General features: G+C 38.3%; 1 protein-coding gene and 1 pseudogene across 1 annotated transcript; both read left to right on the top strand.

Moving 5' to 3' along the window:
• Positions 1-2575: 2575 nt before the first annotated feature.
• LOC123937654 lies at positions 2576-2680 on the top strand (annotated as a pseudogene).
• A 1975-nt stretch (positions 2681-4655) lies between these two features.
• OSTC (oligosaccharyltransferase complex non-catalytic subunit) lies at positions 4656-15774 on the top strand. The gene is made up of 4 exons (XM_045998178.1): positions 4656-4849; positions 8539-8632; positions 10588-10785; positions 15417-15774. The coding sequence occupies exons 1-4, from the start codon at positions 4711-4713 to the stop codon at positions 15433-15435; spliced, it is 450 nt and encodes a 149-aa protein (XP_045854134.1). The 5' UTR covers positions 4656-4710; the 3' UTR covers positions 15436-15774.
• The last annotated feature ends 1424 nt before the right edge of the window (positions 15775-17198 follow it).

Genomic DNA, 17198 nt, shown 5'->3' with positions numbered 1-17198 from the left:
TGTGCTGAAAGCACATTGTGCAGAATTACCTATAAAACAGCCCCTCCCACACTTCCTTCTTCAGGTAACTGGTCATAGGCATTTTCCATAATGCCATAGGTGTAGGTTTGGAGAGAAGAGTCAGTGTGGCAGGGATGTAAGTCATGGGCACCTGCATTGTTTCTCATGCAATTTAAATGTATTTTTAAGATCTCCATGAGCCTTCTCTCCTGTATAACACTTTCATTTGATGAGGGAATGCTGCTGTGAACACCCATGTTTATGGGTTGATAGGTTAGACAATGGTGCAAGTTGGTGATGGAGGGCTCTGGTTTCATGGTAACTTGTTGCTGATGGGCAATAGCATAGTCTCTGCTGAGATCCAATGGCAAGCCAGAAGCTACTTCTCAGTGGAGATATTTATCTGCAGAGGATGGCAGAGGTTTGCTGCAAAACTCCAGGGCATTGTGCTATGATTCACCTAAAGGGGCTTGTCAAAATCTCCATAGAACATCCTTATCTGCCCCAGACATGCCAAGTGCTACTGGACCTGCTGAGTCATTCGGCCCAAGTGACAGAGCAGTTTGCTCAACAAGCTGGACTTATTGCAGAGGCTTTCCTTATTCTCGGTCCCTCTCAAAACTAGCAATTTATTGCATTACTCATTAAATAGAATGGAATAGCATGACCATAAGTCACTACATGATTAAATTTACTTTAATCCACTGTTGCTCACTAAGATCCATTTTTCTTGTAGGAGAGCTGACTTAGCTAACTCAGCAGAATGTGGTAGGGATTGTCACTCTGTATCTTCCAAATCTTTGATGGTGGCATCAGTCTCTGCAGCCATCTGGTTTTTTTGTTTCGGTTTTTTGGGTTTTTGTTCCACTTAATCTTTCCTGCCAGAAGAACCCTCACTCTATGGATCAGACCCCCATGCCGGGGATTCTTCCACATCTGAATATGCTTATTCCAGCTGTAATAATTCTGTATCTTAGAATTAATCTCATCATCTCACCACCTTGAAAGGAGAAGTAAAATGAAAGCAGTGATGAAAGGAAACTCGTTCCATGCATCTCTGTTGTTACAATGGGCAAGTACCTATGTTTTGCTTGTGAATTTTCATTTTCAAAATTTTAAATAATGACAATGATAACAACAAAATTCCCAATATAATATTGCATTACAAAGAGTCCGATAGAACATGAGACATAATAGTACTTCACCCAGTGCCTGGCACGGAGTTGCCCCTCAATACTTGTTCAGCTGGGGAAACAAACATACTAATGCTTAGACAGAACCCAGAGGGAAAGAGCATAGTTCACAAGACTGTCAACACAGCTGCAAAAGGTCTTTGTAAATTAATCTGAGCTAAAATTGTAATTATTAACTGACAAAACAAAACAAAAAAACAAAGCTACCAATTTCCTCCCTAATACATATGCACAAAAACCAAAGTCAGTAGAATTAATAGTTTTGTTAGCTCTAGTTTGTTTAAAAACCAGTTGAAGGGGCGCCTGGGTGGGAGCCTGCTTTCTCCTCTCTCTCTCTCTCTGCCTGCCTCTCTGCCTACTTGTGATCTTTGTCAAATAAATAAATAAAATCTTTAAAAAAAAGTCAGTTGAAAACTCATTTGTGGTATTTTCCTTCTTTTGACCAGCAGAGCCATTCCCAGCTTCAAGGTTTTTAATTAATATTTCCTGTATTAAACATGAAAATCTTTGCAGATATCAGTTTTATGCTCTTTTCTTTTTTGAGTGTATATTTGCTTGTGCACGGTAAGAATTAATCATTTTTGCTTTTATGTATAAGTAGCTTATATTGATAGGCTCTATTGTGTATAATGTTTTAAATCTGTGTTTCTTCCAACATTTGCCCCTTCTTCATCTATATTAAACATCCACCCACTGAATGATTAGATTGTATGTTTACTTAAAGGCATGCTCTAATGTCCATGGTTGTATTCATTATTTCCTTGGTTTTGGGTTACAGAGTTTATGTTGTGTTTAACTAAAACATTTTCTGCAGAAATATTTTTGGTTAGGACACAGATGGTAACAGATGTATGTTTTTATTCATAAAAGGTTTTTTTTTAATGCTTGGCTTATAGAACATTACAAAGTCATGTTGGAAAATACTTCAGATTTTAAGATGTTAAAAAAACAATAAACTGGTTTCTGGAGCAAACTTATATTTTGGAACAGAGTAAAAAATGAAAGTAATAACTCAATACATAGATAGATGAATGTGAAGTTCTGACTAGGTGGTTTTATTTTTTAGTACGAATTGTATATATTTTTTAAAGATTTTATTTATTTATTTGACGGAGAGATCACAAGTAGACAGAGAGGCAGGCAGAGAGAGAGGAGGAAGCAGGCTCCCTGCGGAGCAGAGAGCCTGATGCGGGGCTTGATTCCAGGACCCTGAGATTATGACCTGAGCCGAAGGCAGCGGCTTAATCCACTGAGCCACCCAGGCGCCCCCGAATTGTATATTTTTAATTTAAAACTTCTAGGTTTTTTCCACAATGCATAAAGAATTATTTGTCCTAAAATATATAGGAAGAAAGATAAACTTGTCCCATCTTAAAAATCTCAAGATTATACTTTCAGGGATCATTTCTATAGTTCATTATTAGAGAAGTTTCTCTAAACGTGTAGAGTACCCATCTTAAACATCTCAAATCTTATTTCCATTTAGAACATTGAGGTCTCAACCATTTAGGTCTCAACCAATCACAGACTACAACACTTTTTAAGTTTCACTTCTCAAGCTTCAGTTTTGTCATACGTAAAGTGCTTAGTATTTCCCTAACAGAGGTGTCATGAAGGCTAATAAGAACCAGTGTAAATCATTTAACATATATCTGTCAAGCAGTGTTTAATTGGTATTATCTTTCCCCCTGAAGCTATCAGGGAAGCTTAAAGACTTTCAATTTCTCACCACCTCAGACCTGTCAGAATGGCTAAAAGTAACAACACAGGAAATAACAGATGTTGGTGAGGATATGGGGAAAGGGGAACCCTCCTACACTGTTGGTAGGAATGCAAACTGGTGCAGCCACTCTGGAAAACAGCACGGAGTTTCCTCAAAAAGTTGAAAATAGAGCTACCCTAAGACCCAATAATTGCTCCACTGGGTATTTACCCCCAAAATACAAAGTAGTGATCTGAAGGGGCACCTGCACCCGAATGTTTATAGCAGCAATGTCCACAATAGCCAAACTAGGGAAACAACCTAGATGTCCATCAACAGATGAATGAATAAAGAGGATGTGGTGTGTATAAACAATGAGATACTATTCAGCTATAAAAAAATGAAATCTTGCCATTTACAATGATGTGGATGGGACTAGAGGGTATTATGTGAAACGAAATAAGTCAGTCAGAAAGACAGTTATCATATGATCTCACTCATACATGGAAATTAAGAAACAAAACAGAGGATCATAGGGGAAGAGAGGAAAAAAATAAAACAAGATGAATCAGAGAGGGAGATAAACCATAAGAGATTCTCAATCATAGGAAACAAACTGAGGGTTACTGGAGGGGAGAGGGGGTGGGTGAATGGGATAACTGGGTGATGGGTATTAAGTAGGGCATGTGATGTAATGAGCACATATAAGTGGGTGCTATATAAGACTGATGAATCATTGACCTCTACCTCTGAAACTAATAATACATTATATGTTAATTTATTGAATTTAATAACAAGTACCTCTCAAAAAAACCCCTCTTAATTTCTATGTTTTTCCTTATTTTTTAAGACAACATAATTTTAATTGTTCCAAAGTTCTGCTTATTTATAAAACTATGGGGACTTCAGAAACATTCTGCTTTATAATACCCAGAGAAACCTATGTATAAATACTGGCTGCGCTGTATACCCACTTCATTATTGCTGATATTTTGGAGATGGGAGTTTTAGTAAAGGGAGAAACCAGGATGAGTTAAAGATTTTTGGCCAGAAAGATTTTAGCATTTATGAAGATAAGTATGTCTGTGGGAGAAGCAAAGTGAAGCGGAGGACACGGGTTATTTAAAATAGTATTTTGGTCACGTCAAGGTATCAGCTTTAGGCATCCTGTGGAGAAGTCATCTTGCTATTTTTGATACATCTGCACTGGATTTTTTTTTTTAATTTCCAAGAATTTAAAAATTGTCAAAAAATTTAGACAATTTTGAGCAATTATTAGTAACAGTAGTTATTACTGTCCCGCAACTACATCGGGAAGTAAAAGTTCTGCAACTAGGGCTTTCTCAGGCTCTTGAAAAAACCGCTAATAGAAAAGGCAGAATTTTCCAAACGTTCCCATTCATCCTCCAGCTCTGGGAACCTAGAGCTCCCGCGTCCAATCAGCTTCTAAATCGCCCGCGCCGGCTAGTGGGCGGGGCTGCGATGGATTCATCGGTCCCCACTGCTTCTCCGGCTTGGCCACGTCTGACGCCCTGCAGGTCCTTGAAGGTACATAAATCACCTGCCTATTCATTGGCAATAATTGAGCTTCTCATTCAAATTTACGATTAGCAAAGCTTAAAAATATATAGCTCAAAATCATGGAGTTTATCCTTTCTTCATAGTTTCTTCTTTTTCCTCTGGGTAGACAAACGGCCTTCCAAGGTGGCGGACCTGCAAGTCTCTTCCCGGCGCACGCGCGGGCTAGCGGGAGGGGCGGGCCTGTTTCCGGGTGGCGCGTGCGGCTGGAGGTAGAGAGAAGCCCGTGCCGCCACCATGGAGACTTTGTACCGCGTCCCGTTCTTAGTGCTCGAATGCCCCAACCTGAAGCTGAAGAAGCCGCCCTGGGTGCACATGCCGTCGGCCATGACGGTGTATGCTCTGGTGGTGGTGTCTTACTTCCTCATCACCGGAGGTAACTCGGGCTGGCTCGGCCCGGAGAGGCCCGGAGACGCGGAGAACCGGCCCTCCCCGGAGGCGCGTCTCTGCTGCTGGCTCTCAGCTCCGAGGGCAGCATCTTTGTGCTCTCGATCTCTTCGGAGGGTGGAGGGAATTTCTGGGGTCTCAAGGATTAATGCCCCAAAGGTTTATCTGCCCTCACGCCCTGTTGTGTATTCTGAGAGGTCACTGTCATTGTTCTCACGCCCATTGCCTTTTCGCACCTCTAGCCTCTTAGCCTAGGGATCCGAATCAGACTATATTTTTTAAACCTGTCTTACTGCTCTTTATTGCCTGCCGTAAGTTTTTTGACAAAGATCCTGGAGGACTCTAGTCTTGTCCGTTGTACTTCCATGGTTGATCAAGAAGGCTTGAGACTTCTCCCTTATCTTTGTCTACAGTGCCTGGACCCTTGGAAGAGACTTGGCAGTCCTTAGGTTTGTTAGCTCACACCCAAGGTCCGTTGTTGCTTTTTGCCCCAGTCAAGAATAAATGCCAGTGGAATATTCCGAATCCACGGTTTTGATAAATATTTGGGATTGGAGTTAGATTCGCAGAAGGTATTGTATTTCAAAAAGCAGAAGTTGAGAATTTAAAGAATTAGGAAAATAGCAGTACTATTAAACACTCCAGAATGTCTTATCCTGTTTTTTTTTTGGGGGGGGTGTTTGTTTTCAAATAAAACGTTGCAAAAGGGGCGTTGTTTTGTCTAGTGATGAGTTGGCAATCCAGCTACAGTTTTCGAGCCGCCACCCTTTCAAGCCACAGATTCACGATTTACTCAAGCTGGCAAACTGGGAAGTGGAATACTTAATTTGGAAGTTATAAAATTGAAGCTTACAGATTAGGGACAGCAAAAGTGGCTCCGTTTTAAAGGGAATAGCCATAAACATCTTTATTTTCATAGATGTGAAAAGCATTGGTACTGAAGAGGGATGAATCTGAAACTATGACTATGAAAGCCTGGTACTAGAATGTGCCTTTGAATCTACCTCCCACTCCCAGTCCAGAATCATGATAGTTAACTTGTACTTATTTAAGTAAAATACATTTGAATATTTTTTGTATTGGTAAGATACTATCCTAGCACTGCAGTAGCATTAACATTTGCTCAGCACATTAGTAGGTACTGTACTGAATAAATGAAATTTAAAGTACATGTGATTAAACAAAAATAATAGTCTTCATCTGCTTTGAGCTGCTAGTCTCTTTTTCCTAACCCTTACTCCCTTGGAGTCCAACCCTTTGTTAGAAGCCACAGTTTCCCTTCTGTCCACTTATTCCCTGTTGATTGTGTATGGGGAGAGTCTCTGCTCCAACCCCAGGGGCAGATTGCAAAGAACACCTTTTAGTGGCCAAGGCCAGAGGTATCTCATACAAGGATTCGGTTTTGCCACTGGAAAAGGGTCTCTTCTAAAAACTGTGAGTGTACTTCTAGAAGTAAATGATACTTACTGCTGAGAAATACTCAGCAAACAATGCATTGAGCCCGTATTAAGTTCCAGGCACTAGGTACTGGGAACAGCAGTCAAGGAAACATAAGAATGCTGCTCTCCTGAAGCTTGTAATTGCATGGTTGAGACAGGTTAAATAAAACAGAAATCTTTTTCCACTGCACTATCTTTTCCATTACAAATTACCAGAGATTCACTGAAGGGATAGAACAAGAAGTTATGGGAAAATAATGGGAGTTGGAACATCATTTACATTGGAGTGTGGTTCTTAGGGAAGTGACATGTTAACCAAAATCTGAAGAATTGGGGGAAAGAAAATACTGGGCAGAGGGAAAAGAATGGACAAATACAGAATCAAGAGACCAGTTAGGTAGGTTTGTAGTTGATTGAGTCTAACTAGGTTGGTGGCAGTAGAGATGGAGGAAAGTATAATGAAAGATAGTTTGGAAGTAGATTCATTAGGTCTTGATGGATTGATTGGATGTATGGATTGATTGGAGAGAAGGAAGTATGAAGGAATCTTTGAGCATCTGACTAGATGGGAGGGTCATTTTCTGAGATTGAAGAGTTGAAGGTTTTTTGGTGGGGAACAGTGAACCAGAGGGCACTTCAGGATATGTAACAACTACAGTTAGTTGGCTATGTCAAGTTTGCAGCTATGAGTCTAGAATTGAGAAAAGAGCTCTCTGTTGAAATAAGTTAATAATAGATTTTTTTTTTTTTAATCCTCTCATAAGCCAGATACTGAAGAACAGAGAAAGTCCCTGTTCTTAGGGAGCTTACATCTAATTCTGCGGGTGCTAACTTTTGATAGGTATTGGCACATTGACCATCATTAATCATTAGTACGTGGAATTAAAACCCTGGGAAGGGATGAGTTCAGTTCAGGAGAGAATGTAGAAAAAGGGCTGCCTCAAGCCCTAAGGAACTCCCAACATTTAGTGGGTTTATACAACAGGCTCTGTTAGAGATGTAGCAAGAAGGTGTGGACAGGAGTATCACAAAAGCCAATTTTCCCCCAAAGAAAATGGATTTAGTAAACTGGATTCAGTGCCGCTGGGAAGCCTCCTAAGACACCTGAAAAATGTCCATGGAATTTGGAGATTATTAGCAACTTTAGCAAGAGTAAGATCAGTGGAGGCAGGTGCCAGGTTGGAGTGAGTTGAAGAATGAAGGGTAAATGAGGAAAGGGAGAAAAGTTTACCGTTTTTTTGTTTTTGTTTTTGTTTTTTTTTTTCCCCAGAAGGAAGTCTGACATTGTTTCAAAAAGGAAGCATAGAAATAGGATGTTAACATGGAGGGTCTGGAGTTAAGGGAAAGTTGACATAGGGAAAACGTGGAGGGTCTGGAGTCAAGGGAAAGACATAGGGAAGGAGAGGTTGAAAGTTTAGGAAGCAAGAGAGATAGCCAAAGGATCCAAGTCTGTGAGAAGGTGGAAAGGGATGGAGTCCTGATAATTGCAGAAGGAATCTCACATTGTTAGAAGGAGGGACTCTTTCTTTCTTGTAGCTGGAAGGAAGGAAGGATGGATGCAGGTACTAGTTTATAGATTTGGTGGTGGTAGAGAGATTAGGGAATTCCTGTGTGATTGCTTGTTAGTCAAGGGTGAGGGAGACACATTCTTACTATGCTTAAGAAAAGCTGAAAGTGAGGTTGTTGGAGGATAGTAGAAGAGGTGAAGAGTAGATGCTGGCAATGGGAGATTGGGAAAACGATGTTGATGGACATTAGTATTAATGAACACAGTGACATCATGACCTAAGTGATGGACGTTAACATTAATGATCACGAATCTCTAGTATTGCTTGTCTGCCTGTTGGTATGATTTTAAAATGTCTCATTTTATATTTAAGCAAGAAAGTTTCTCTAGTTACCTCTCAATTGATAGAAACATATCCAAGCATATGTGGAACATTTTCTTGAACTAAAATACAGCCTTTAATATTAAATCTCCTTTATTGTGGAGTATTAGAAACAGTTACTGAAGGAATTTCTTTTATCAAACACCTGTTTTAGAGATAATCTGAAATATTGAGTTGAATTTTTGAATGGTGTATCTAAAGTTTAGGATATTAGCTGGGCTTCACTTGATTCTCATAATATATCTCAGTAGTCTTGTTGAAATATAAGTGATCCTTTAGAGACATGAAAACTCTAATCCTTTTTAAGAATTAGGAATCCATTCTAATCTATACTGTTGTCTTTCATACAGGAATAATTTATGATGTTATTGTTGAACCTCCAAGTGTTGGTTCTATGACTGATGAACATGGACATCAGAGACCAGTAGCTTTCTTGGCCTACAGGTAACACTTAACTTTTTGAATGATTTGGTGGGAAGGAAGGTTGCTGGAGTATGGATATTTTTTAAAAATATAGTGAAACCTCTGGGTCCATCTGCATTTAGATAGTAGCTAAAATGGCAGGAAATGGGCAAGAACAGAAGTATGTTACTTATTTATAGGACATAAAGTGTTTCACAGTGATTGACATGATCGCTTATTTAAAGGAAGGTATTGGTTTAAAATACATTTAGACTATTCTGGGGAGCAGCAAACTGTACATACCTGTTTATTTGTAAGTCATGTTCTTTTGGAACTAGGCATGCCCATTTGTTTATATACTGTCTGTAGCTGCTTTCAAGCTACAGTGGTAAGCGTGACACAAACCATGTGGCCTGCAAGCCTAAGACATGTACTGTCTGGCCATTTAAGGAAAAAATTTCTGGACCCCTGGATTATACTATCAAATAAAAATATAATAATTTTGGACACTTAGGCACTCCATTTCAGTAATGAAGCACCATTCCAGTGTGGTTTGGTTCATCTGAGCAGTGCTTAGTGTATTGCTTTCTAAAATCCACTTGATAACTGTCTACCAAATATAGCTATATATTTGCATTTACATTTACTTTTATGGTATTCCTGCATAGAATATTCTGAAAAGATTACTGTGATTCTCCAGGAGTGGGGGAAATCTAGATGATAGGCGATCTTGATGATCGGGGAGCCCTTCATGTGTCGTCATTGGCACTGTTTGAATTTTGAGCCTAGTGCCTGTATTGTGTTTTCGGTTAAAGCAATTAGCTAACAAAAAATACATACCTCTGTAACAGATACCTATGTATAAATTATCCCTCTAACAGAAGAATTTGCTTTTGGGGAATCCATGAACTCAGAATTTTGAAAGCTCTGTTCCTAGAAAAATCAGATATACATATGTATAAAAATATACATATCTTTCTAAGGGTTTATAGATTGCTGGGAATCCTTGTGGGGTTCATGGAGCCCTGGATAATAACACTTGCTTTTAAAATTTTCCCTTTGAAACAAGACATTTATTTATTGATTGATTTTTTAAAAAAAGATTTATTTGTTTATTTTAGAGAGAGAGTAGGTTTGTGCACACACGCAAGTTGGGGGAGGGGCAGGGGGAAAGGATCTTCAAATAGAGCCCCTGCTGATTGTGGAGCTCCATGCAGGGCTTGATTCCATGATCCATGAGATCATGATGTGAGCCAAAACCAAGATGCTTAACCAAACAGATGCTTAGCCATCTGAGCCACCCAGGTGCCCCAAGAGGTTTATAAATTCTCATAAAACTTCTAGAAACAGGGACGCCTGGGTCTGGTGGCTCAGTGGGTTAAGTCTCTGCCTTTGGCTCGGGTCATGATCTCAGGGTCCTGGGATCGAGTCCCGGATCAGGCTCTCCTGGGTGGGGAGCCTGCTTCCCCTCTCTCTCTGTCCGTCTCTCTGCCTACTTGTGATCTCTCTGTCAAATAAATAAATAAAAATCTTTAAAAAGAAAAAAAAACTTCTAGAAACATTCCTGACCAATTCAGAATTTGAAATTGATAATAGAAATTTAAATACCATAATTTTTAAAAGCTAAACAAAAGTTTGGGTGAAGAGTTCATATACATACACTGACTGGCTTTTTATGCTAGTAAAATGTCAGCATTGAGTTTACATAGACAATTGTGTTAGTTGAGGTTTTAAAACTTTATGAATAAAAGCTCCATGAAGACACAGATTTTTGTTGTTGTATCCCTAGAACCTAGAACAGTGTTTGATACGTAATAGGCTAAATAAAAATAAATTTTGTTGACAAGAATACACAGAAATGTGCTAAAATAGTTTTAATGGTAAGAATAAAAAATCAACATAAAAATATTTTAGAAGAAATAGGAATTTCAGTCCAAAGACAAGTATTTTATTTTTCTGAGAATTTTCACTTACTGTTTTGCTGTGCTCTTTTTCAGAGTAAATGGACAATATATTATGGAAGGACTCGCATCCAGCTTCCTGTTTACAATGGGAGGTTTAGGTTTCATAATCTTGGACCGATCGAATGCACCAAACATTCCAAAACTCAATAGATTTCTTCTTCTATTCATTGGATTCGTCTGTGTCCTATTGAGTTTTTTCATGGCTAGAGTATTCATGAGAATGAAACTGCCGTAAGTTATTAAGTACTTTGTATAATCAGCAATTTAACTTCTGTTGCAAGTTGGTAAAATAATTACTTGGATCACGTAAAATCATGGGCGATTTCATTTAATCTTCATTTAAACTGATGACATTTCTGAGAACCAAAGAAATTTGTGACTTCCTCGAGGTTATAGCTATGGTTAGTAGTAAAATTGAAATCAGTGGTAGGTCTTTCTGAGTATTGTCTCCATACTGATATTTTGCTGTTACATCACTGACCACTGACTGGAGATACTGTTTCTTTAAATTGCTTTTTGGTTAATGTATAAAATATGGGATTCCAGCAGTAATAGTGACAGTAGGGAATATTTTCAAGGCATTAATTATTGCTGCTCTCCAAAAAATGATGTGAGGAAAACCCATTAAGCCTTGGACAAGAAGAGGGTTATTACCTCACCAAAAAGTTGGGAAAAGGATTTTATAATCCTTTTGTGTATTTGTGTGTGAGTGTGTGTGTGTGTGTGCACGTGTGTGAGATAGAGAGATGGAGCTAAATCTAGGATTTAAATTTTTAAGAGGAAGGAATTTATGTTTACAGGCCTGATAAGAACATTTTGTTTCAGAAAACATACAATATCTTTAGAACAAAAACAAATTGGTTTTATGGCAGCTTTTATATTTCCATTTGAGATCATTAATTTGAAATGTGGACAAGTCTGATCACATTTCCCTGTATTCTGATTTCACCTATGGATGAATTAGTAATTGCAGGAACCTTGGGTAGACATACCATACAAAGATTAGCTCTTAGTAAACTCATTTTTTAGGGACTAGGTTAAACATCAAGTGTCAGTGATTTCTTAGAACTGATACTCCCTTATTATAAGAGACATTAAAAGGAAATACAGGAAGGTGTGTGGGTTTCATTTGTTCTGTGGCTTCACCTCTCCATTGTAACACATCTGGAGTAGAGTGGGCAGACTTCCCCTAGGAAGTCAGTAGTACTTAATCCTGGAGTCATGTTAGCAGGGTGGGAAAAGAGAGCAGTGTTCTTTGTCAACTGAATGAATATCTGCGTGTCCATATGGTTCCCTCAGACTCCTCTGCCAGTGGTTCTTATATTTGTCTGGGGAAAATAGTTTTGGGGTGCCTGGGCGGCTCAGTTGATTAAGCTTCTGCCTTTGGCTCAGGTCCTGGGATTGAGCCCAGTTATTGGGCTCTCTGCTCAGCAGGGAGTCTTCTCCCTCTCCATTTATCCCTCCCCCTTGCTTGTGCTCTCTCTCTAGTAAATAAATGAAATTGTTAAAAAAAATAGTTTTGGCCACTGGCTAAATTGTATAAAGAATTATGTACTTCAGCATCCACTTTTTGTTCCTTTTTTTTTTCTCCTGAGAAAGGTATATTGGTATAGAAGAGGCTGAAATTTTCCATAGCAAAACAGGAAAAGAGGAGGTTCCCAGAGAGATCAAGAGGCCACTACAAATTAACCAAAACAGATGGAACTTTTGGAGGCATATAGCAGATCAGAAGTGGGCTGGTTTTGCCCATAGAAAGAGATTTATTTTTATTCTGCCTTAAGCTGCTCATTCTTTACTGTTTTAGGTCCTCTCCTTAGGATGTAAGTGCTGTTCTTTTTAGCTCAGGCATTTGACTTGTATGATAATAGAGCTATCTACTGCTTAAAAACAAAAGCTTTGGAAAGTGCTTAATACTCTGATTGCCTCCATCTTACTGTTTCAGTTATTTATGTAAATATTTGTCTTCTTGTCCCCATTTGTAGGCTGGCATCTGAGATTGCCGACTAAGTGAACAATAGGAAATAGGGTATACTCCCTTTATATGTAATCTCCCAGGTGTAAATTATATTTAGATATAATCCAAACAGAACAGTGATCTAAATTGTAAATTGTCATGCAGCTAAATCTAGGATTTAGATTTTTAAGGGGAAGGAATTTACGGTTTCTTCTTTGATACAATTTCTCATCTGCACCTCCTAAAGCCTGGTTCTTTGGGTGCAGAGTGGGAAGAAACAATGGACAATTTTAGAAGAGAAAAGGAAGCAACAGTATTGCATTTTCTGGAATGTTTGTAGACCCCAAACAAGATGGTGAGCCATGTCTGTGGGCCTACATGTCGCACACAGTAGGGCCGTGGTTAGTACCACCAGTAAGGAGGGAATATGGCTTTTTTGCACACAAATGATCTTTGAAGTTCCAACATACATAAACAGTTTGATGCCTAAGTGGAACAGCAATAGCAAAAAGACATTAAAACACACCACTAACCAAGGGTGCTTTCAGATCAAATACGTTGCTAGCATCTGAGGTAATGGATGGCTATGCTGCATAAGATTCATCACGATGACCTCCAGGGCTGAAGTCTTTGTTACAAAGAGTTTGATATCTTTAGTAAGAGAAACCTTTAAAAAGGAAAAAAAAAAATAGCAGTAGATTGGTACTATTTTATATTGTTTAATTTATGTTTTTTTAGAGACCTGATGTCTTCCTTACAGATAAAATTTTACAAATCAAAGTATGGCTTTATTTGATGCCATATTTTTTTTTTAAGATTTTATTTATTTATTTGACAGAGATCACAAGTAGGTAGAGAGGCAGGCAGAGAGAGAGGGGGAAACAGGCTCCCTCCTGAGCAGAGAGCCCGATGCGGGGCTTGATCCCAGGACGCTGGAATCATGACCTGAGCCGAAGGCAGAGGCTTAACCCACTGAGCCAACCAGGTGCCCCTGATGCCATATTTTTTATAGAAACATGGGCACTAATAAAATGAATGACTCTTTCTTGACCATTTGCATATATATGATAATACATTTAAAGTGAAAAATCAAATTTTGGTGCCTAATATTTTTATGGTACTAGTACAGAGTTACAGAAAAACAGTTTTCATTTTGAAAATAAAATTCTTCTCATATAATTCACAAGATAACGTATGTGGGATTGTGTGTGTGCGTTAAGTACCTTTTAAATGTGCACAGGTTTGGGGCGCCTGGGTGGCTCAGTGGTTTAAGCCGCTGCCTTTGGCTCAGGTCATGATCTCAGGGTCCTGGGATCGAGTCCCACATCGGGCTCTCTGCTCGGCAGGGAGCCTGCTTCCCTCTCACTCTCTCTGCCTGCCTCTCTGCCTACTTGTGATCTCTCTCTGTCAAATAAATAAATAAAATCTTTAAAAAAAAAAAATGTGCACAGGTTTAAAGAAATGAAGTGGTGTTTAGATACTGGTTGGGAGATGGTACAAATTTGTGCTTGATTCTTCTGAAAAGTAATGGTCATTAGATTCTCTAAAGTCTTCACTATTAGAGTTGTTTTTTGACCTAAAAGAATTGTAAAAATTAAAAAAATAAAAGATGGTGTGCTGTATCATGCTGTGATGTCCTTAAATTAGGCAAAGTGTTTGGTTGGGAGTGGAGGGATAGGTTTCCACTTGTAGGCAAGTCTGTTATAAAGCTGTATAAAATAGTCTATTGAATGGATACTATGCAATTTGGGACCAAAAAAAGCTCGTTTTATTTTCTATTTATTTATTTTTAAAGATTTATTCATTTGAAAGAGAGATAGTGGGGGGGAGGAGCAGAAGGAGAGGAAAGAGATTCTCAAGCAGACTCTGTGCTGACGGTGAGACTCCTGATGCTGGCAATTCCAAGACCCTGAGATCATGACCTGAGCTGTAACCGATAGCTGGATGCTTGGCTGATTCAATCACCCAGCCACCCCTAAAGAGGCCTGTTTTAGTCAGAGTAGCAAAAATCGCCTTTTTAGCAGTTTCAGCTAGTGTTTATTAAACCTGATGAGAAAAGCTAGGGAGCTCCCTTATAAGTCCTAAAATCACAGGATCAGTTCAGAGAAGAAATTCTAAAGGAAGGGGGAATGAAAAATAAAAGTAAGAAAATAATAATACTTTACTCAATTAATGTCATTTAGGGACTAGGAGAATGCATATACATGATTTTTTCATGTAACTGAAATTTAATTCTACATGTACTAAAACACTTTTACTCCTTTTTGACAGGCCACTTTCTAAAGTGTTTGTTTTATTGCCTCTGCAACATTCACATTTGTATTTAGCAGATATTTATTATTTGATAACTGTTACTTGCTGGACACTGAACATGAAGCATAATTTTGTCTTCTTGACTCAGGGTCCTTTTAGGTTTAGACTTAATTAGACACAGCAGCACTTACCAGTTTTTAGTTGATTTTCTTAGTGTAACCTGCCATTTCTCCTTTTTATCATCTTATACCTACTGTCATTTTCCTTTTTTTCCTCTTCTTGATTTTGTTGTTAATTCTGTGATTTGAGGAGATCGATAACCTAGCTGCCGTGCTTGCATTTTAAATCAGTCCTGGTTGAAGGACAGCTTCATGGCCTGGCTTTTTACCTGCTCCACAAGTGTGTGAGTGGCTTTTCATTTGCTTGCAGGTTTGGAGCTTACTGGTTTATAACTTTACCCTTTGAGGGGAAAGGGTAATGGAAATGAAGCTCAGTAATGTAGTCATTTATTGGGGAGGCAAGATACGAAGTAAAAACCATAAGGAGGAATCACACAATTATATTTTTAGATTGTCATTTGATTCATCATAAAATTTGGGCGCTTTGGAATTTGCTTCTTTTTCACTTTTTGTATTTATAAATTTTATTCCTACAGGGGCTATCTGATGGGTTAAAAAAATGCCTTTTGAGAAGAAATTAGTGGATATTGGATTTGCTCCTGTTAATGAAGTTTTAAAGGCTGTACCAATCCTCTGATGTGAAATACGGAAGAAGAGCGAAGCAGCAGAAAAGAAGCATCTAGTGAAACTAGGAAGCATATTAAAGCTTGAACTAGAATGTCTGCTTGGTATCAAAGAGACAAGCTCATCACAGTATTTATTCCTGCTGGCCTATACTGACATATCAACGATGTTAGGTGGCATTTTCTTAGTTTTTCATTTCTTAAAGAAAATATATTCTGTTTCTACAACTATAATACTGAATAAAGTGATTATTTTTTACAGCCCCCTTAACATTTTTTGGAGATGACATTTTCTGACTTTCAAAAATTAATGTAAAAGCAGGAAGCAAGATTCCATGAGCTGAGAACTCTGGACAGATCAGCTTCACCTGTGGTGCTTTGCCTTTAAACAGAGTGTGTGACAGCACATTACTCAGATGTGTATGCAGGACTGTTTCATGCACAATAAGATGTATGAAAGGAGCAGAAATAAATAAGTTTTCTAATTAATATCTCTTGTATTTGTATTTTTACGAGACTGACCTGCAACCACTGTGCTAAGAGACCATAAATGGTCCACATACAGGACTTGTATGTGATTTAATTAACTATAATATTAACTTTTTGGTCCATAATTATTCTTGTGACTCTCTTAAGCTACTGTTGTATTTTGAGGTCGCAATTCTGTATCCCTATAAATATTCAAGCATGGGCTGCATGTGTATGTCAGAGTTGTAAATGTGGTTGTGTGAGAGGAAAACTCCTTTCAGTGATTAACACAGTTTTGGGTAGCCTTAATTTCTTGTAGCCAAAGCCTTTTGGTTCTCCCTGACTGGCTCTGAATGTTACTTCTCTGGTGGCTCTGTTAATTCTTATCCCAAGATGTGTAAGTTTACAGGAAAATTCTGTCAGGTGATTTTTTTCTAATTCCAAGACTGATTTATATGTAGCCATTCATAAGTTAAAAGATTCATTTATTCAAAAAGTTTTACGTACTTACTGTATGTCAAGTGGCCCTAAGGACTATATGGGTAAATAAGACAGGTAAAGGCTGTTTTCATATTCTGGTAGAGAAGCCAGATAAACAAAAGATAGAAAATGCTTATGAAATGTCAGATACCCATAAACACCACAAAGTTACAAGTCTACTGATGAGAGATGTGGGGAGAGAAGATGGTTTTACCTCAAGCCTCAGAAAAAGGAAAACAAGACCTGTATGTACTCACCAACTTTAAAAGGCTTGATTTAACTTTATTTTTTGTTATTTGGCCATATTTTAGAACCTTGGTTAAACTAGATGGACAGAAGATGACAGGTGTTAGGACTTCAAAAGGCCTTTTCCTAAACAATGAAGTAGTGGACAGTTCCCATCAAACACCACAAGATGGTGCTACTGAGGTTTGGTGTGGTTTTTTGTCTCTGCTTTTAAGATTCTGTTTTGTTTTTATCATAAAATGTATCTTTACTGAATACAGTAAAATATATTTAAATATCTGCTGGTAAAATTGCAAAGTTTTATGTGAAGAAAAAAATCATTGTTTTGTACTGGACTTAAAATGCTTTTGGGGATGCTAAAACTAAAATGGCATAGGCTGAAGGAAAGCCTTTCAAGTAATACCATTATTGACACCAGCAGAGGTTAAGTAAATGAGAAAGAGACCAAATTAATAGGTTAGACTGGAAACAAACTAGTCTGATTTTACCCCAGTGTTCTCC

Source organism: Meles meles, chromosome 2 (assembly GCF_922984935.1).
Source record: "Meles meles chromosome 2, mMelMel3.1 paternal haplotype, whole genome shotgun sequence".
NCBI classification, from domain to species: domain Eukaryota; kingdom Metazoa; phylum Chordata; class Mammalia; order Carnivora; family Mustelidae; genus Meles; species Meles meles.
Note: the sequence above shows the minus strand (reverse complement) of the source record. Positions and strands in the feature narration are given on the sequence as shown.

Bases quoted from the DNA above. Each gene is read 5' to 3' on its own strand.
- OSTC (XM_045998178.1), top strand. From the start codon at position 4,711: ATGGAGACTTTGTACCGCGTCCCGTTCTTAGTGCTCGAATGCCCCAAC. The intron at 4,850-8,538 runs GTAACTCGGGCT...TCTTTCATACAG, and splicing joins TTACTTCCTCATCACCGGAG to GAATAATTTATGATGTTATT. The intron at 8,633-10,587 runs GTAACACTTAAC...GCTCTTTTTCAG, and splicing joins GTAGCTTTCTTGGCCTACAG to AGTAAATGGACAATATATTA.